Raw genomic sequence first — 21,630 nt, 5'->3', positions numbered from 1 at the left:
GGTTCTGCCTTTTTCCTAGTAATCTATGAGGATTATTCTTGAGGAATCTCAAAAAATAACAGTGGCTATCACCTTACCAGCTGAAAATGGCCTTTGTCTTCTTTGCTTCGCTTTCACCAGCCTTTGTCCATTGTTTCGACATATGTTGCGACTCTAGTGTGTAATACTGGATCCATGTTTCATCAACAGTTACAAATCAGCACAAAATGTCTTTCAGATTGCAATTAAACATTGCCAGACACTGTTTTGAAATATTGTGCTGCTTGCACTTTTGGTAGACTGTGACTGATCATGGCACACACCTTGCACACAGCTTCTTCACAGCCACTTCTCCATGCAGGATCTTATGCACTGAGTCAGTTGTGATGCTTCCAGCCTCAGCAGTCTCATGAATTTTTATTTGGCGGTCTTGTATTACGATATCATGAATTTTGTGAGTGGTTTCCTTCGTGGTGAACTCAGTTTGATGGCTGGAGCGCACTCCATCTTGGGTGCTTGTCCGACCACGTTTAGATTCATTAATCCAAAAGTAAATAGTCTTCTGTGATGGTGCAGAGTCCACGTGAACTTCGTCTGATTCTGATTTGATTTGTGTGCCAGTCCAATCATTCAAATGAAAGTGTTTAATAACAGTACAAAACTTGGTTTCCTCCATTTTGGATCGCAGCATTGACAGTTAACTGATTCAGACAGCTGTCGGCAATGAACTGAACTGTTTGTTGTACAGGTTGAAATTCTTCTTCTGTTTCTAAGACAATCCAACTTACCAACCATGAAGATGTGCAACAAAAATATTCCAGTCTATCATGGAAATTTACCACATTTATCAAATCTCTCATAAAATAATGCATTTGTACATGGTGAAGTATTCCATTGCAGCATCTGGAAAATAGTTGCCTTATGTTATCCTGTGCTTATAAGAAACTAACGATTAATTTGGTCATTCAGTATAGAAGAGACCAGTTATTCAAACGACTCGTTAAAAAATATTTACCTGACTTGCTCCAAGTCCAGAAAATTGAATGATTCAATTTAGAAAACACATCTTGAACATTTTAAAACCATATGTTGCTGATAACACATCTACTCCAATATTGAACTAATGGGGTGCACAAACTAATACTGTCTTGTATGATACCATGTTTATACGAGGGTCACTCCAAAAGAAATGCACACTATTTTTGTAAAAATACAGTTTTCATTCTGCATGTGTGAAAGTTTTACAGTGTGTAGATACAGCCTTCCCGCTTGTGTTCAAACCTAGTTCAACCTGTTCCTGTGAGTGGCACCGTTACAGCATGTCTTAAAGATGGCTGCTACACTTGACGTTCGTCAGAAGCAATGTGCTGTCATAGAATTCCTGTGCTGTGAAAACGAGACAGTGGGAAACATCCACAAGAGGTTGATAAAGGTATATGGAGATACTGCTGTCGATCACAGTACAGTTAGTCGGTGGGCAAGCTGGTTACGTGATGGAAGCAAGCACGGCAATATTGAGGATTGTCCTTGCAGCGGCAGGCCTCACACTGCACACACTCCAGACAATGTGCAGAGAGTTAATGAATTGGTGACTGATGACAGACGCATTACAGTGAACGAATTTTGACGCTACGTTGTGATAGGGGAAGGAAGTGTTTGCAAAATACTGAAAGTGTTGGCGTTAAAAAAGGTTTGTGCCAGGTTGGTTCCCAGGATGCTGACAGTGGCTCACAAAGAAACAAGAAAAACAGTATCCAGTGAACTTTTGGAACAGTACGAGAATGGTGGAGATGAATTTCGTGGAAGAATTGTGACAGGTGATGAAACATGGCTCCATCATTTTTCACCAGAGACAAACAGGCAATCAGTGGAGTGGCATCATGCAAATTCACCCAAGGGAAAAAAAAAAAAAAAAATTCAAAACCACACATTCTGCTGGAAAAGTTATGGCTACGGTGTTTTTCGATTCCGAAGGACTATTGCTTGTGGACATCAAGCCAAGTGGAACCACCATAAATTCTGATGCCTATGTGACGACACTGAAGAAACTTCAAGCTCAACTGAGTTGTGCTCGACCACATCAGCAAAAGCAGGATGTTTTGCTGTTGCATGACAATGCACAGCCACATGTCAGTCAAAAAACCATGGAAGCGATCACAAAACTGGGATGGACAACACTGAAACACCCGCCTTACAGTCCTGACCTGGCTCCATGTGACCATCATCTCTTTGGGAAACTGAAAGACTCTCTTCGTGGAACAAGGTTTGAAGATGATGACACCCTTGTGCACACTGCCAAACAGTGGCTCCAACAGGTTGGTCCAGAAATTCACCCTGCCAGTATAAAGGCGCTGGTTCCAAAATGGCGTAAGGTAGTTGAGATGGATGGAAATTATGTGGAGAAATGAAAATATTGTTCCTAAAGGATGTATCTACACACTGTAAAACTATCAAACATGTAGAATAAAAGAAGGATTTAAAAAAAAAAAAAAAAGTGTGCATTTCTTTTGGAGTGACCCTCGTAGATGGCTGGGGTCAACTGACTTGCATGGTAGAAAGTGTGCCATCAAACTGCACACTTCTGTGCCAGCTATGTGATGCTTACTTTTATCATGAAATTAAAAACTTTATTTTGAGGCTTCAGAATTGTTGACTGCTTTAGGAAACACAACAGGGATTTCATAACCATGCTGAAGTAGTAAGAGTTCACAGTATAATTCGTGGTTAGTTTTCAATACCAGTTTTCAGGCAGTGTTATTATTTGCATGGTAAGCATCAAAATTAATTATCGAGAAAGAAATATTTTAAATATAAATAAAACCTGTTTTCCACCAAATGTTTGGAAAGAATGATATAATCTCGTGAAAATTGTATTCTTTAGATGTTCTTGGTGCCATGATTAAATTTTCTCTGAACGTTCATATGAGAAGTACCATCAATCTAGTTGCTAGTGAAAAGTGATTGTAAAGTGGCCAGGATTAAATTTTTAACTCTGTACTAAACCAGGTCATTTGAGAAATTGGTTTTCCTACCTTGTTATTATTCCTTACTGATTTACTTTATTAACACTCCTATTCCTACCGCTTCTGAAACTGAAGGAAAAAAATACAAGAACAAATGTAAAAGAAACTACTGCATGGCTTGGGAGCTGGATACAAGTTTTGTGCTCTGCAGCCAGATACATTGATCACTACGCCAGCGGTGCTTTAAGTGAACAGCGTAAGTGGCAGTTGAAAATGTTTCTTCCTTTGGTTTCTAGGTAAATATGAATTTGCGACCCTTTTTATGACGATGAAAAATGCTGAGTTTTCAGTTATCTATCGATCCCATCTGTATTGAGTCTCTTTTAGTGGTGGTTTCCTCAAAAAATGGGGGCAGGGGTTAAATGTCTTACTTGTCCATTTCTGGTTGTATACAAACAACCTGCCAAATATGAGCCGAATAGGTTCGCTATGTCAGATGCCTTCCCCTTGTAATTAAAGTAGGCCATAAACATGACTCACTTAACTTAGCTATTTTCTGATTGATCAAAGAAGGACTTCTTCAGTTTCTTTTTTTTAACTTCCCTTCATCAAAACAATAGCAGATTTCTAATATTATATAAAAATATATTTGCTTGGGAAAAATATGTATAAAAAACAAAGATGCTGTAACTTACCAAACGAGAAAGCGATGATATGTTGATACACAATAAAAAACACACACACAAATTTCAAGCTTTCGCAACCCAAGGTTGCTTCATCAGGAAAGGGGGAAGGAGAGGGAAAGACAAAAGGATGTGAGTTTTAAGGGAGAGGGTAAAGAGTCATTCCAATCCCGGGAGCGGAAAGACTTGCCTTTTGCCTCTGTACTTCCGCCTCGGCTGACATCTCTGCCCAACCTCTTTGCATTTGCATATGTCTGCCTGTGTCTGTAGATGTGTGTGTGTGTGTGTGTGTGTGTGCGTGCGCGCGCGCGCCACGCACGCACGCACGCACGCACGCACGCACGCACGCACGCACACACACACACACACACACACACACACACACACACACACACACACACACACACACACACACACACACGCGCACACACACACACACACACACACACACACACACACACACACACACACACACACACACACACCTCGCGCGCGCGCGCGAGCGAGTGTATACCTGTCCTTTCCTCCTAAGGTAAGTCTTTCCTCTCCCGGGAATGGAATGACTCCTTACCCTCTCCCTTAAAATCCACATCCTTTCGTCTTTCCCTCTCCTTCCCTCTTTCCTGACGAAGCAACCTTGGGTTGTGAAAGCTTGAAATATATTTGCTTGTTTATACATGACTTAATTAAAAAAAAAAATAGTTCATTACACACCAGTGTGTGTGTGTGTGTGTGTGTGTGTGTGTGTGTGTGTGTGTGTGTTTTTTTTTTATTTTAAATTTTTTAAATTGTGACATCCTTTTTACAGATGGATGTGGCTGAATGTCCCCTCTGCTTGTCAGAATACCCTCTTGTGAATTTTCCTGAGCTGTCCACATGTACACATCGTTCCTGTTATGACTGCTTTCAGCAGTATCTCCGTATAGAGATCTCTGAATCTCGGGTCAGCATAGCGTGTCCGGAATGTGCTGAACCCATGCATCCTGATGGTAAATATTATTACAACACTCTCTTTATTTCTTACTCTTTGCTTTGACTTGATAGATGAGTCACTAAAGTTGAAATAAAGTAAATAGATTGTTTTATATTAATTTGATCAAATGAATTACCAAATTATTGTTGTTAAGGAAAAAAGGAACTATTTCTTGTCAGAAATGCTTTCCACCTATGAAAAGGTCTTTTCTACACTTAATGAATGTTGGGAAATTGTTATGCGTATGTGTAGTTAATTGCATGGAAGCGGAAAGGGATTTAGTCTGTTATAAACCTATCCTTTAACTTAAATTGTTAGCTTTGATTATTTTATGTTTTTTAGATGTATTTTGTGAACAAAATCTCTCTACCAGTTGTTAAGTTTTTTGAACATTGTCCTCAATATCTTTTGCAGTGCTGCTCGAAAGGTAATTTTATTCTGTGTTTAGTTTGGTTAATCCTTGATGGACTGAAAATAGTGTATGGCTATTGAATGAGAAGCATAATGCAGTTACTAAATGAGGAAATTTTTTGTCTTCTGTTAAAATGTCAACTTCGGCCTTCTAAGAACACCAGCCATTGATTAATGTTATCAGTAGGCTGCCTGCATAAAGTACTTGGAATCGAAAAAGTGTAATCAATCTCTATACAATTACATAGATACCTGACAACTTGCCATGCTCTTAGATTACATTTTTACTCATCTAGTGGTTAACTGAAACACCACAGACCTATTTCTTCCTGTTAATATCAAAAATGTGTAGCAGGTCATACACATATGCAGTAGCGTATGATCTGATTAAGCTTCCTAAGAGATGAAACTGCATATTGGATGGTGCTTAAACCCAAACCCTGGTCCCGCACTCAGTTTAAATGTTTAGATGTTTGCAGAAGCCAGGGATTGCTGCTCCTTGTTTCCCTACATTATAACTGCAGCAGCTTCTATTAGTTTGGGGATGACTATTCTGCAAGGGTGAGGAATATTACATGATCAAGATAACCCAAAATGCACACCATAACTTACGGTGAAATAATTATTTCTTACTTTTTAGCCTCATATTGCAAAAGGTAGACTGTTACGCAGCATCAATTCTACATTTTTCAGAACAGCAAGTTTTAGGATGTCTTGAAATTGTTGAAGAGTGACATGCTCTACCCTCAGCATAAAAAATAATAAACAGAAAGGTGGATTTCGTTTGTAGTCTTATCATGTTTGAGCAAAATAATAATATAAACAAACAATTTAAATTTTCTTAGCCAACCGTTTGGTAAACTTATTCCAGTAACTTCTAAATGCCCCCCCCCCTCCCTCTCCCCCACCACAAAAAAGGCATCTCTTCTCGTTACATAAAACTTTTGTTTTGCTTGAGTATGTATTTCTCCTTCATGATTATTTATTGCAAATGATGTGCTCTTTCAGACATACGCATGATTCTCAATGATAAAGCACTGTATGAGAAATATGAAGACTTCATGGTACGGAGGGTTTTGGCTGTTGATCCTGATACCCGTTGGTGTCCAGCACCAGACTGCAGGTTGGTAGTGCGTGCATAGAATGTTACATTGATGTGCTGCATTTGTAACAGCAGTTGTACATCCCCTTTTCATGTGATGAATGTCTTGGTACTTTTTAATGGTGATTCAGTTTAATCAGTACAATAAATAGTGATGTGTATACATTTCATTGTAGGACAGGATAGTGACCAAAATGTTCAGTGATCCAGGAAGTAGTTTATCAGCATGGAGGACGGCAAGCTCAGTTCTGTTGAGGTCAGGGAATTAGTCATTGCCAAATCTGTGGCATGCTTCATTCTGTTACGACCTAGGAAAGAATAGAGAAATGTGCATAATGCATGAATATTAAACAGAATGTAGTTCACATATGATAACTCAGTCGGAATGCACTGTTCTGCTTTTAGATTTCGTCAAATGTTCTTATAGCTTCAGTTAGTCACCTAATTAATAAATAACTGATAAAAATATGCTTGACCAATAAATAAAAAATGCTGTAAATATCACAGAAACTATAAACCAAGCTTTTTAACAACAGAAATTAGAATGTCGACAACAGCTGCGCTGGAAGAGATGAATGAAGGGTTTCCAAAGTTGTCTCGGACTGTAGCTAAGGAAGGGTAAAAGGTGGTGTAAGTAATCATGAGGATATCATCTGCCTTTAATCCTGTAGCTTTCTTCCTCTTCCTTTCTCCCATAAAAATAACTGTCCCTTTCCTTCTTCCCTTCCCTTTGCTCTGTGTTTTACCTTCAAGGATAATATTGACCACTTGATTGTTTGAGCTATACTAGCTATTCCCATTACTCAGTGTTTTAGTTTTACATGTGTTTTTTTTTTTCTAACTTTGAAATGAGAATTATTTCATGTTGGAAATTAATTTTTCTTCTTTTTCCTGCTGGCCATATTTAGATTTCATTTACTTCTGCTCCTAATGCTCCTGCACAACAACAAAATATGTGCCCCTAATGCTAGTGTATTGCAACAAAATATTTTAACACTATCAAATGGGAAGATTATCAGTCCGTAGTTACAAATTTAGCTACCAGTATCAGTTAAAACAATCTCTCTGAAGTTTCCTAAATTTGTGATTCTCTTTGATTGTACGTAAATGAAAGTATGTAAGATATTCTTTTTTTCCATATATTTTTTGCTCTGTGTGGATTAGTACATTGAAACATTCATGAAAATTCTAGCTGTTTTAAACAAATGACTGTAAAAGAGATTAAATGTCTTGAGATTTAGGGTTTGCGTTATGTAACCACCTTGGACTTGGTATATGGTGGAGATAAAACATCATCAAATAGTATTCCCAAAAATTGTTAAATATTTATGAAATTGTGTGAACTGAGACGCTCTCGAAATCACAGATACTAAACAATTTCTTTTTTATTTTATATTCAGAAAATGCACTTAACAATTTGAGTGCTTCTTAAGCTGTTGTTGCCATGCTACTTCCACAAGTTTCCTTTATGAATATTGGAGAGTCATAGTCTTTCATTTGAACAGTCTGGAGTTCCACACTAGATTTACAAAGAATACACTAGTCCTTATAGCCACTGTGTTCCCACCAGTGATATCCCTGGTATCTCAAATGCAGTTGTTGAAAAATGTTGCCAGAGTTATTAGTAGTTACATAATATTTCATACTGTATTGTATTGTAACAAAACAGTTTGCAGTGTTATGCCTTGTGAACTCCAGAATTTGTATGCAATTTTATTTATTTTCACTTTTTAGACAGTGTGACTGTACCTATGAGAACGATTCAGCTTTCACTAAATATGAAAAAGGTGTATGCTTGTAAGTGCTTTATGTGTTTTTTTTCCTTTTATGCCTTTTGTGGCATACATTCTTTCTATCTGACAAACTATTTTGCAGCTGGAAAATACAGAAGGGTTAGAGAGTATGTAACTTTATCATTTGCTGTCATTTTTTTATGTTCACACAAAAAAATTTGTGGGTTAGTATTCTTTTACACATGTTTTAGTGGCCTTTTTAGCTATGGCTACCAAATTAAAAATTTATTTTTTCTATTTAAACTTATTGCCAAATGTATATCATTCTTTTTTTCAGTTTTGCTGTGATAGCAACTGGTTGTGCCAGTTGCCCAAAAATAAAGTGTGAAAGACCTGGCTGTGATGCGTATTTCTGTTACCACTGTAAGGCTGAGTGGCATCCTAATCAGACTTGTGATGCAGCAAGAGCACAACGGTCGCCTAACGTCCGCTCATCTTCTATTAGCTTCAGCCAGGATTCACAACATCGTAAGTTCTGTATGACACATTTTGGACTGTAGTACACAGTATTAATCTCATAACTAAATTGCAAAAGTTGGTGATATGTTTGTGAATGCTCTAGTTTTTCTTCAACATATGTCAACTTGAAAGGCCTTTACTCAGTCCATATCTACATCTACATCTGTACTCTTAAAATCACTGTGAGGCCCATGGCAGAGGGTATGTCCCATTGTATGGGTTCCTTCTCGTACCATTCATGTATGGAGCGTAGGAGGAATGAGTGTTTGAGTGCTCTAATCTTACACTCAGGATTCCCATGCGAGCGATACATAACAGCTTCTAGTAAATTCCTAGAGTCATCATTTAAAGCAGGCTCTTGAAACTTTAATAAACATACTTGGGATAGTTTATGTATATCTTAAAGAGTCTTCCAGTTCAGTTCTAGCAGTATCTCTGACACTTTTCCGCAGATTAAACAGATGTGTGACCATTCGTGCTGCCCTTCTCTGTATGTGTTCAATGTCCCTTGTTAATGCTCTTTGGTGTGGGTCCCACACTCATGAGCAATATTCTAGATTGGGTTACATGAATGATTTGTAAGCAATCTCCTTTGTAGACTCATTGCACTTCCTTGGAATTCTACCAATAAACTGAAGTCTACCACCTGCTTTATCCATGACTGAGCTGATGCGATCATTCAATTTTATATCCCTACAAAGTGTTACACCCTGGTATTTGTACGAGTTGCTTGATACCAACAGTGACTCCTTGATATTATAGTTATAGCATACTACATTTTTTTTCATTTTGTGATCTTTAAAAACAAGCTGTCAATCTTTGCACCACTTTGAAACCTTATCAAGATCTGTCTGAATATTTATGCAGTTTCTTTCGGATAGTTCTTCATTATAGATACCTGTATCATCTGCAGAAAGCCTGAAAGGTAGGAATATTGACAATGTGGGAAAAGATAGATTGCTACTTATTGTAAAGAAACATTTCAAGTTGCAGACAGGTACAATTAAAAGGCATTCACATGTAGCTTTCAGCGACAGCCTTCGTCAGTAAACACACACACACACACACACACACACACACACACACACACACACACACACACAGCCTTCGTCAGTAAACACACACACACACACACACACACACACACACACACACACACACACACACACACACACAAAGGCCTGAGATGCTGGAATTGGTTGTGTGTGTGTGTGTGTGTGGGGGGGGGGGGGGGGGGGGCCAAAAGCCACGTGTGAGTGTCTTTTAATTGTGCCTGTCTGCAACTTGGTGTGTCTTCTTTACAGTATGTAGCAATCTATCTTTCACCGCATTGTTGATGTTATAATTAAAACTGTCTGCAAGATCATTAATATAAAACATGAACAGAAACGTCCCAGCACATGTCCCTGGGATACTCCCGAAGTTACTTCTACATCTGACAATAACACACTATCCAAGGTAACATGCTGTGTCCTCCCTACCAAAAAGTCCTCTGTCCTGTCTCAAATTTCGCTTAATATCCGATATGATTGTATTTTCGACAACAAGTGTAGGTGTGGTGCTGAGTAAAATGCTTTTTGGAAATCAAGACATACTGCAGCTACCTGGTTGCCTTCATCCAAAGCTTTCCATATGTAATGTGAGAAAAGTGCAAGTTGTGTTTCACATGATCAGTGTTTCCAGAATCTGTGCTGGTTGACATTGAGGAGGTCATTCTGTTAAAGATACCCCTTTGTTTTTTAGCACAGATTATCTTCTAACATACAACAAAAAATCAGTGTCAAGGATACTCGACATTAGTTTTGTGGACGGCTTCTACTACCCTTCTTCTGGACAGGTGTGACCTGAGCTTGTTTCCAAAAACTGGGCACAGTTTTCTGTTACAGTGATTTACGATAGATTATAATTAGAAGAGGGACTAACTCAGCCACAAATTCAGTTATGAATCTAACAGGGATTCCATTGGGCCCTGGAGCTTCATTCAGTTTTAATGATTTTCGCTGTTCAGCTCTTTCTGAACACCACTGACAATAATACTTATTTCATTCATCTTTTCCTGGTACAAGGATTAAATTGGGGCAATTCTCCCGGGTTTTCCTTCGTAAAGGAACATTTGAAAATGGAGTTAAATATTTCAGCTTTTTCTTTGTTACCCTCAGTTTCAGTTCTGTCTCATTCACGAGGGACTGGACACTATCTTTGGTGCCACTAAAAGCTTTTACACATGAGTAGCATTTATTTGGGTCCTGTGAAAGATCATTTGACAATATTCTGCTCCAGTAGTCTTTGAAGGCATCACGCACTGCTCACTTCGCAGCTGAACATGTTTCATTTGGCATATGTCTGTCTTAGCCCTAAACTTTGATTTACAGCTGTTATGCAGTAATCTCTGTTTCTTTTGAAGTTTCTTTACAGTGACTGTATTCCATGGAGGTTCCTTCCCGTTATGGATTGTTCTACTGGGTCTATATCTGTCCAGTATGTGGTCACATACTCTTTAAACTTTACATGTACACACATCAAAAAAGTTTTGCATCACCTCGGTTCTGAGAGTTCCGGAACCTATAAGGAAAATTGGAATAGAAATCAACATACACATCATTTCTGCCTTTTATATTGCTCATGAAAACCACACATTGCATGTTGTAACACCATACAGCGAGACCTTCAGAGTTGATGGTCCAGATTGCTGTACACACCAGTACCTCTAATACCCAGTAGCACGTCCTCTTGCATTGATGTATGCCTGTATTCGTCGTGGCATACTATCCAGACGTTCATCAAGGCACTGTTAGTCCAGATTGTCCCACTCTTCAACGGCGGTTCAGCGTGGATCCCTCAGAGTGGTTTGTGGGTCACGTTGTCCATAAACAGCCCTTTTCAATCTATCCCAAGCATATTTGATAGGGTTCATGTCCAGGAGAATATGCTGGCCACTCTAGTCAAGCAATGTCATTATCCTGAAGGAAGTCATTCACAAGATGTGCACGATGGGGCATGAATTGTCATCCATGAAGACGAATGACTCGCCAATATGATGCCAATATGGTTGCACTATCAGTCGGAGAATGTCATTCACGTAGCGTACAACCATTACGGCGCTTTCCATGACCACCAGCGGCATACGTTGGCCTCACATAATGCCATCCCAGAACAGCAGGGAACCTCCATCTTGTTGTACTTGCTGGACAGTGTGTCTAAGGCATTCAGCCTGACCGAATTGCCTCGAAACATATCTCCGACGACTGTCTCGTTGGAGGCATATGCGACACTTGTCAGTGAAGAGAACATGATGCCGATCCTGAGCAGTGTATTCTGCATGTTGTTGGGTCCATCTGTACTGTGCTGCATGGTGTTGGTGTTGCAAAGATGGAACTTGCCATGGACGTTGGGAGTCACACAACCTGTTGCACACAGTTTGAATCATAACACGACGTCCTGTGGCTGCACAAAAAGCATTATTCAAGATGGTGGCGTTGCTGTCAGGGTTCCTCCAAGCCATAATCTGTAGGTAGTGATTGTCCACTGCCCTTGGGCGGCCTGAGCGAGGCATATCATTGACAGTTCCTGTCTCTCTGTATCTCCTACATGTCCGAACATTGCTTTGGTTCACTCTGAGATGCCTGGCCATTTCACTTGTTGAGAACCCTTCCTGGCACAAAGTAACAATGTGGACGTGATCGAACTGTGATATTGACCATCTAGGCATGGTTGAACTACAGACTACACGAGCTGTGTGTGTACCTCCTTCCTGGTGGAATGACTGGAACTGATTAGCTGTTGGATGTCCTCTATCTAATAGGCGCTGCTCATGAATGGTTACTTACATCTTTGGGTGGGTTTAATGACATCTATGGACAGTCAAAGGGACTGTGTCTGTGGTACAATATCCACAGTCAATGTCTTCAGGAGATCTGGGAACTGGGATGATGCAAAACTTTTTTTGATGTGTGTAGTTCGTCTACATGCTCCTGCTCTGTGCTGAAAGTTTCAAGTTCCTCATTGAGATATGACGTGACTTAGATGTACTTTGTACCTTGGTGATCATTGTTCCACAACCGTGTCATGGTCACTGATAACAGTTTCAATGTGACCATCCTCAAAGGGGGTTTATTACCATTAGATCCATCATGAGTGGGGTTCCTAACTACCTGTTGCAGCTAGTTTCCAGAGAAGGCATTTAGTAAAGTTTCACATGTTGTCTTATGCCCATCACTAACAAAACAGTAATTTTCCCAGTTAATTGTTGGTTGATTAAAGTCTCCACCGATGATTACAGTATGATTGGAGAACTTACGTAATAATGAACTGAGGTCTGCTCTGTAGTTTTTGGTTACATCAGGAGATGAGTCTGGTGGGTGATAAAAGGATTCAGTTATCATTTTATGCCCACATCTGATACTGAGTCTTTCCCAAACAGTCTCACAAGCAGCTTCAGTTGCTACCGTGGTAGATTTAAATTTCTAGTCTACTGTGACAAATACACCACCTCCACTTCAGATTTGCCTATCCTAGCAATATATACTTAAATTTTCCACCAAAATCTCACTGCTATCAATTTCAGGTTTCAACCAGCCTTCTGTACCTAGTGTTGTGTAAGCTTCACTGCTTTTCATGAGCACTTCAAACTCTGGCACACTGTTGTGAATGCTTCTCCAGCTTACCATTAGGATTTTAATACTCTCACCTATGAGAGGCTCGTCATTTGATCTTACACTGATACCTGTGGATTTCCTACAGCTATTGTAAGCCTAACCTAAAAACTCATTGTGTACACCCCCACACACAGTCGGGTACCTGAGTGGCGGCCTCTGATATGCAGTGTACGTCTGACCCTTTTGGTGGTAGATAAAGCCAATTGTTGGGGAAAACTGACGTTGGGCAGTGCACTGCTAGATGCCAAATGAGATGTAATGGAATATGTCAATAGAGGGTGTAAAAGTTGCTACATTTGTAAAGTGGATTTTGGGAACTATTTCATAAACAGACATTATTGCTGTTCTATCAGAATGATTTTTAAATAAGTTCATCTTGGCAATTCTTATAGTATTGGAATAATTGTGTCATTGTTTGTACAATGGTTTTGTTATATGACCTAGGTGCTATTTCTTCTATCTAGACATTCCTGTTTTTGTAACACTTCCCAGCCTTCACTTTAAAAACATACCAATATTACCTCGTCATCACTTTTGCTTCCTCTGTCGACATATTCCATTACTTCTCACTCACCCTCTTGCGGCGCATTGCACATTGTCAGATTCCCCAATACTTGGCCATATCTACACCCTCATGTGATGGTATGACCTTCCTCTGTGGCATAGCCACTGTCATTACATGTCACTTATTGCTATTTTCAACAGTTTTGTAGCACTGGAGAATCATGATCCCTTTACTTCAGTGTAACTTAGTTTCCTCATAGTTTTTTGGGTTTCCTACACTATCTCCATTTTTTATGTCAAAAAACTGGACTTGCAGTGTTCAGTTACATGGCCTTCAACGAATAATTCTTGGTTTTCTGTTTCTGCATTACTCAACATCTGTTTTAACTGGCAGTGCTTGCGGCAAGTGCCATCTGAACATTGGGAGAAATAAATTCTGTAATGATCTTGTTGCAGATTTCTAGACCTGCATTTTTTTGGTATATAGTTTTAGGGCTCCCCTTGATAGGTCAGGTGTGCAATAAACTTGATAAATGCTCACTAGATGACATGCAGTGAGCAAAATCATATCGCATACAAAGTAAAGACATTCCAAATATCAAAATTTTAACAGTGAGTTGGCAAAGCATTCATAACAAATTTCTTGAATTTACCACAGTCCTGAAAAGCTCTTGCACTCAAATTATACTCATATTTGAGAGCTGGATGAAACCCAAATTAGAAAGCTCTGAAGTTTTAAATAAGGTACGGAGTGTATATCAGAAATACAGGTTAGATGCCCTAGAATGGGGTGTTCATTGCTGTTGACAAAAATATTTTGTCTATAGAGGTCGAAATTGAGTCTGGTGCCAAAATCAGGTGGGTGAGAATAACTAGCCTAGGTGTAATCAGTTTAATCATCAGAGGTTTTTACCAGCCACCCATTACTGTAGAATCATTCAAAGAATTTTTATGATCGGTAGCTCTGAAATACTGCAGTCATGCAGTATTGGTTGGAGGCAACTTTAACCTGCGGAGTATTGACTGGAATGTATAGAGATTCATTGCTGGTGGTATGAACATCTTGTGAAGTAGTTCTGAACAGTTTCCGGAAACTGTTTAGAGTAGCTAATTCAATAACCCATACCCAATAGAAATATAGGAAACAGGTGTGACCTTATCGATAGTGTCAGTATAGAGGCAGGTATAAGTGATCATGTCATCATAGCGATGATGGTTACTAAATAATAATTAATAAATGTATAAAGAAGGCTAAGAGAGCATTTTTGTTGTTGTTGTTGTTGTTGTTGTTGTCTTCAGTCCTGAGACTGGTTTGATGCAGCTCTCCATGCTACCCTATCCTGTGCAAGGTTCTTCATCTCCCAATATTTTTGTTAGAAAGAGCAATAAGCAGTTGTGAGGCTCTTACTTAGATGACGGTGAATGGATATCATTTATTAGTTCCAATATGATGGACACAGAGGAATTAAGGGTAAAATTTTGAAATGATGGTACATCATGCTCCAAAAAAGTTGCGCCAAGTAAGTGGATTAAGCATCGAAAAGTTCCAATGTGGTTTCGTAAAAAAATTTGGAAGATGCTAAGAAAACGGAAATTGTTGCATTCTCACTTCAAAAAAGAACACCAAAAGATAAACAGGCGAAAGTTAATAGAAGCTCGTGTATCCATAGAAAGATCACTGCATGAAACATACAACTGCTTCCTCCATCATACCTTAGCAAGACACTTTGCTAAGATCCTGAGAAAATTCTGGTCCTGTGTTAAATCACTAAGCAGGGTGAAGGCTTTTATCCAGTCATTCTTGACCTGCCTTGGGTAGCAAGAGAAGACGGCAAAAGGAAAGCTTATCTATCAGATTTTGCATTTAATATGTCTTTCATGCAGGAGGATTGTACAAATGTACTGTTGTTTGATCATTCTGCAGACTTCCATATGGAGGACATAGTCATAGGCATCCATCGCTTAGAGAAGCAGCTGAAAGAGGTGAAAACACATAAGTTACTGATCTGGATGGAATTCTATTTTGGTTTTAGAGGCATACTGTTTAGTGAAGGTACAGTCATGAGAAATGGGTTCCAGACTGGCTTGATGTATTCTTAAGTAATAGAACTCTGTACATTGTCCTGGACAGCAGGTATTAATCAAAGATGAGACTATTTCCAGGTGTGCCCCAGGAAGTGTGATAGCACTACTATTGTTATCTATATATGTAAAAGATCTGACAGACTGAGAGGGCAGCAGGTTTCGACTTTATGCTAATGATGGTATAGTATATGGAAAGGTATTCTCATTAAATGACTGTAGGAGGATACAATCTCTCTTGGACAGCATTTATATTTGATGTAGTAAATGGTAGCTTGGTCTAAACATATAGAAATATGAGTTAATGCAGATGAGTAGGAAAAAAGATCCTGTAATGTTGAATACCGTACTAATGGTGTGTTTCTCATCTATTTAGATATGTGAAATTGAACAAGTATGTAAGGTTGGTATTACGGTGACTGGTCAACTTTGGTTTATTGGGAGAATTCTAGAAAAGTGTAGCTTGCTGGAGACGGCTTGTAGAACACTTTCATGATCTATTCTTGAGTACTGCTACAGTGTTAGGGATCTCAAACCAGGCTTGACTAAAGGAAGACATCTATGCAATTCAGAGGTGTGCTAGTGGATTTATTTATGATGGGTTTGATCAACAAGGGGTGTTACAGAAATGCTCCATGGAAATCTGTGGAGGGAAGATGATGATCTTCCTGAAAAACACTGTTGAGGAAAATTTAGAGAACCATTGAAGATGACTGTAGAAAGATTCTACTCCTACCTATGTGCATTTCGCGCAAGCCCACAAAGACAGGACTAGAGATATTAGGCCTCGTAGAGAGGCATATAGACAATTGCTTTTCCCTCACTCAATTTGCTAGTGAAACAGGAAATTGAAATGTATACAATACTGAAAGAACACTATTTTGTTATGGCTGGTACAAGGATAGGAGGCCTCAAATATTTTTTGTTTCGATGGAACAGTTTTCTACTGGCTTCTTCCTTAAATAATAATCTTTGCATGGGGGGGGGGGGGGGGGAGAGAGAGAGAGAGAGGGGGGGGGGGGGGGGAGTTGGTGTGGAAGCTAGAAGGACATTATTTATTGACATTAGTTGACAACCAAACATTGCACGGACTGTTAACGTAAACAAAACACTGACTGACTGACCTCTTTGACTGACTTCACTGACTGACGTCTCTGCTGTCCCGCTGTGTCACTTTAAATACAATTTTTAACACTTGCTACATTGTTAATTTATTACAAAATCTAACTTACAATTAAAAACAATTTCATCTAAACTAATTACTGTTACATTTGTACAGATTACAACATATGATGTAGAATAACATATTATTTTTTATCATCATCTTTGGTCTTTTGTGTGAAAATTAATTTACAATCTGATTTCAACAATTATTTTGCTTTTAAGTTAATTTCATAATTAGCGATTGTACAAATTTCGTTGCTAACATTAGTTTGAAGTATACACATTGTGCTTTGCCATATTACATAAATTAAAGATACACTTGTTGTCCTTACATGGCGGAGTTTTGTAAATTTGGGTAGTGTAACTATCTGCGTAATTTACAAGCACCATTAATTACAATGAATTACGTAAAAATGAATTACGAATGAATTTGCATCACTGGATTATAATTGTTATTTTCAGTAATGATAATGTACATCCTTCTACAATATTCTATATGTGTTTACGAATACTAATAGGTTTTTTGGCAAATTGAACTGAATGATACCTATATAGGTACACATAAAAGGCCTTAGGGAGCACTGAATCGTACAATAAATACATGGATATCTGTGTGTGTGTGTGTGTGTGTGTGTGTGTGTGTGTGTGTGTGTGTGTGTGTGTCTCTCTCTCTCTCTCTCTCTCTCTCTCTCTCTCTCTCTCTCAGGGAAACATTCCACGTAGGAAAAATATATCTAAAAACAAAGATGATGTGACTTACCAAATGAAAGTGCTGGCAGGTCGACAGACACACAAACAAACACAAACATACACACAAAATTCAAGCTTTCGCAACAAACTGCTGCCTCATCAGGAAAGAGGGAAGGAGAGGGAAAGACGAAAGGATGTGGGTTTTAAGGGAGAGGGTAAGGAGTCATTCCAATCCCGGGAGCGGAAAGACTTACTATATATATATATATATATATATATATATATAGTGAGAGAGAGAGAGAGAGAGAGAGAGAGAGAGAGAGAGAGAGAGAGAGAATTGAAGACAGTGAAAAAGTGAATTCAAAGTAACAGGGCTAACCGCCTTTCAGTAAAAGCCCACTTGAAAGAAAAAATATTTATATTTGTTCAAAACTGATGAGTATTTATTCTTTTATGCCAAGACCAACCATAAACTGGAAATTATTGGAAGGAAACTTCCTCAGCTGCTGAAACTGTTCTTCATTCCTCTTTGCAATCGTGAGCAGCAGTTTCTGCCAGTAGGAATATTTTACAGTATCTTTATCTGCAAAAGACATGATACTGCAAGGTACATTGTAATATGTGGTACCCAAAATCTTACAGTGTAAACAAATTGGTAAAGTGACTATATTAACTGAGCTTGAAAGGCTTTTTGAATTGGAAAACCCTTTGAGCAGCAACATACGGAAAGTGTGCAAATTAAATGTACTTACCTAAGTTTGTCAGTCTTCTCCTCCTCTAACATAACGTCACTTGTCTTTTTATTTTTGCTCAGTGATACCATTTTGTCAGCAAATCATGTGAACTCTGTTGAAAGCTTTTCCAAGTCAACAAAACCTGCACAAACTTCCCTACTTCTTTCTAAATATCTTTCCCCAGTTATTGGATAACTGTCCAGTTGCATCTCATCAACCTTTGTCCTTTCTGAAGACAAATGGTTTTATTTCCAGTCCTTTCTCAACTTTTGATTGCTATTGCCTGTTCATTATTCTTAGAATTATTGCCAGATGAAGTATCAGACATACATTGTTTACATCTGTGACACTTGTTTTCTTCAGTATCAACACATCACTGTTTTTGTGATGTCATCAGGTCACTCATCTAGCACATAAGTATTACTATACGTTCAGTATTTCAAACTTTCCTTTGGTTACTTAATTTGGAATCCTGTCTCCACCATTAGCTTTTCCACACTTTGTCTTCTTAACTGCCATCTCAACTTCTTCCATAATGTTTGGAAATCCTTTGTCCTCGTTGAGTAATTACTTTCATATGGAAAGCATCTGTATGACTTCTTGCCACTCACAATTCTTCTACGTATCTCTTCTATTCATTTATCACTCCTTGATTTTCTGCAGTTTCATTACCTTTCTCATCTTATGTCATCCATTTGGTATTCCCCATCGCCTTTCTGAAGTCCAAGGTACTTACTTCCTGTTACATTAAATCATACTTTCCCTTATTTTCTGGCTCACATTTTCTATAGTCTTTGTAATATAGATTTCAGTGTCTTTGTGGAATTGATTGTTTAGAGTATCTTTCATTACCTTCTTATGAGGTGAATTTTTATATCTATAATACAGTATACACTGAGCATCGAGAGAGAAATAAAATAAAACAACTGAAACAAAGTTCACCAAAGAATGTCCAGCATGTGATTTTCGTCCTAATCATGTCAAAGTGAAGATCAAAAAACACGTTTTAAGTTGCAAAATATGGATAAAATAAAAATAAAATAAAATAAATAAAGTTACTGATGTTTGTTGGTAAACTGAAAAGTGAACAGGAAGGTCTCCACAATCTGCCCAGCTGTGTCACTAGGAGATCCTAAAGACTGTATATCAGTGTTATACCTGCCCTTCCACAGTACATCTCTTAAATGGGTGGCAACACAGTGCTCAGACATTGCTGGGAGTGCTTATTTTGCACACAAGAAATGGCTTACAGAAATAGGAACTCACATAACTAATGCAAGAAATGCACATCAAAAGAATCTCTGTACATCACCACATGTTGCACAGCATTGTTAGAAGAGAAACTAACTCTTTAGTCACCCTGTAAGACAAGGCACTCTTCTGGGAAAGGCTATTTTGGCTATTTTTCCCACCAAAAGCACTGCTCATTCTTCAGTTTAGGTGTGTGTGTGTGTGTGTGTGTGTGTGTGTGTGTGTGTGTGTGTGTGTGTGTTAAAATAACAGCTGTGATCAAACTCTCAAGTATGAAAATTGCATTGCAGGTGATGACATTAAGCCATGTCCGCGTTGTCAAGTGTTAATAGTGAAGATGGACGATGGCTCATGCAATCATATGACGTGTTCACTGTGTTGTGCTGAATTCTGTTGGCTGTGCATGAAAGAGATTAGTGATTTACATTATCTGAGGTGGGTGATGCTGCTGACCATATAGCTACTTCATAAATTAATGATATACTGACTTTATTTAAAATAGTAAATGTCTTTTGAATGTAATGATTCAACTAATGAACATTCTATTTAGAACAATGCTAAATTGTTTAAAGATTAATGTAATGCATTCTTTAAACAGTCCCTCTGGTTGTACATTCTGGGGAAAGAAGCCATGGTCCCGGAAAAAGAAGATCTTGTGGCAGTTGGGGACTTTAGTGGGTGCACCTGTTGGTATAGGTCTTGTTGCTGGCATTGCCGTTCCAGCAATGATTATAGGTAAGGAAACTCTTTAATTTATTAGAACAGTTTTGAAAGGTAGAGTGTCACTGCTGTTGTGTTTTATATAAAAGTATGTATTTTATACATTTTTTTGTGTCAATACTTTGTGTGCCTGAGTAGTTTTAATCAGGCTGGTGTGTCTTTTGTTATTATGTAATTTGGATATAAAATAGCCATCTAAAAGAGAATGGAGTCTCTCTCCCTGTTATTTTTGCTTCAGGTTAGTGGAGACCTTTTATAATATAAATCTGCATAATTGTCTTCAGTTAGTTGTGTTAGACCTGTCATTACACAATTCAGAAAACTGTTTCTTTGTGCAATTTGCCAATGATCTCTTGCTCTGGAGTGATCTTCATTTTAAGAAAGAGGATTATAAGAAATGGTTAATAAATCCTTCACAGGATGTGAAAGTGAGAATGTTCTTACATTTTGCTGATACCGCAGCTAGTACTTCCTCTGTGCCTATAAGCATGTGAACCTTCTATTAAACCAATGTATTGTTCAAAGGAGATACTATTTCCTCTTTCTGCTTGGTGTCACTATAAGAGAGAGAGTTCTGTGGAATGTCATCCTCCCCCCCCAAAAGTACATGTCAAACATAAGACAATGTGTGAAAGAACCAAGCATTTTGTTGTTGTTGTGGTCTTCAGTCCTGAGACCGGTTTGATGCAGCTCTCCATGCTACTCTATCCTGTGCAAGCTTCTTCATCTCCCAGTACCTACTGCAACCTACATCCTCCTGAATCTGCTTAGTGTATTCATCTCTTGGTCTCCCCCTACGATTTTTACCCTCCACGCTGCCCTCCAATACTAAATTGGTGATCCCTTGATGCCTCAGAACATGTCCTACCAACCGATCCCTTCTTCTGGTCAAGTTGTGCCACAAACTTCTCTTCTCCCCAATCCTATTCAATACTTCCTCATTAGTTGTGTGATCTACCCATCTAATCTTCAGCATTCTTCTGTAGCACCACATTTCAAAAGCTTCTATTCTCTTCTTGTCCAAACTATTTACCGTCCATGTTTCACTTCCATACATGGCTACACTCCATACAAATACTTTCAGAAATAACTTCCTGACGCTTAAATCTATACTCGATGTTAACAAATTTCTCTTCTTCAGAAACGCTTTCCTTGCCATTGCCAGTCTACATTTTATATCCTCTCTACTTCGACCATCATCAGTTATTTTGCTCCCCAAATAGCAAAACTCCTTTACTACTTTAAGTGTCTCATTTCCTAATCTAATACTCTCAGCATCACCCGACTTAATTCGACTACATTCCATTATCCTCGATTTGCTTTTGTTGATGTTCATCTTATAGCCTCCCTTCAAGACACCATCCATTCCGTTCAACTGCTCTTCCAAGTCCTTTGCTGTCTCTGACAAAATTACAATGTCATCGGCGAACCTCAAAGTTTTTATTTCTTCTCCATGAATTTTAATAC

General features: G+C 38.5%; 1 protein-coding gene across 6 annotated transcripts in view; it reads left to right on the top strand.

The window, feature by feature from the left end:
* The window catches only part of LOC126484410 (E3 ubiquitin-protein ligase RNF19A-like), a 373,735-nt gene that overhangs the window by 267,124 nt on the left and 84,981 nt on the right, over positions 1–21,630 (top strand). For all 6 annotated transcript variants that reach the window (XM_050107948.1, XM_050107917.1, XM_050107933.1 and 3 more), the window contains 5 exons: positions 4,434–4,614; positions 6,018–6,132; positions 8,182–8,372; positions 19,734–19,878; positions 20,042–20,178. In XM_050107948.1, coding sequence (XP_049963905.1) covers positions 4,434–4,614; positions 6,018–6,132; positions 8,182–8,372; positions 19,734–19,878; positions 20,042–20,178 — 769 coding nt within the window. The remainder of the gene's footprint in view (positions 1–4,433; positions 4,615–6,017; positions 6,133–8,181; positions 8,373–19,733; positions 19,879–20,041; positions 20,179–21,630) is intronic.

The sequence above is a fragment of the Schistocerca serialis genome, chromosome 1, assembly GCF_023864345.2.
Source record: "Schistocerca serialis cubense isolate TAMUIC-IGC-003099 chromosome 1, iqSchSeri2.2, whole genome shotgun sequence".
Lineage (NCBI taxonomy): Eukaryota > Metazoa > Arthropoda > Insecta > Orthoptera > Acrididae > Schistocerca > Schistocerca serialis.
The sequence above is the reverse complement of the archived record's forward strand: the minus strand, read 5'-3'. Positions and strand labels throughout refer to the sequence as shown.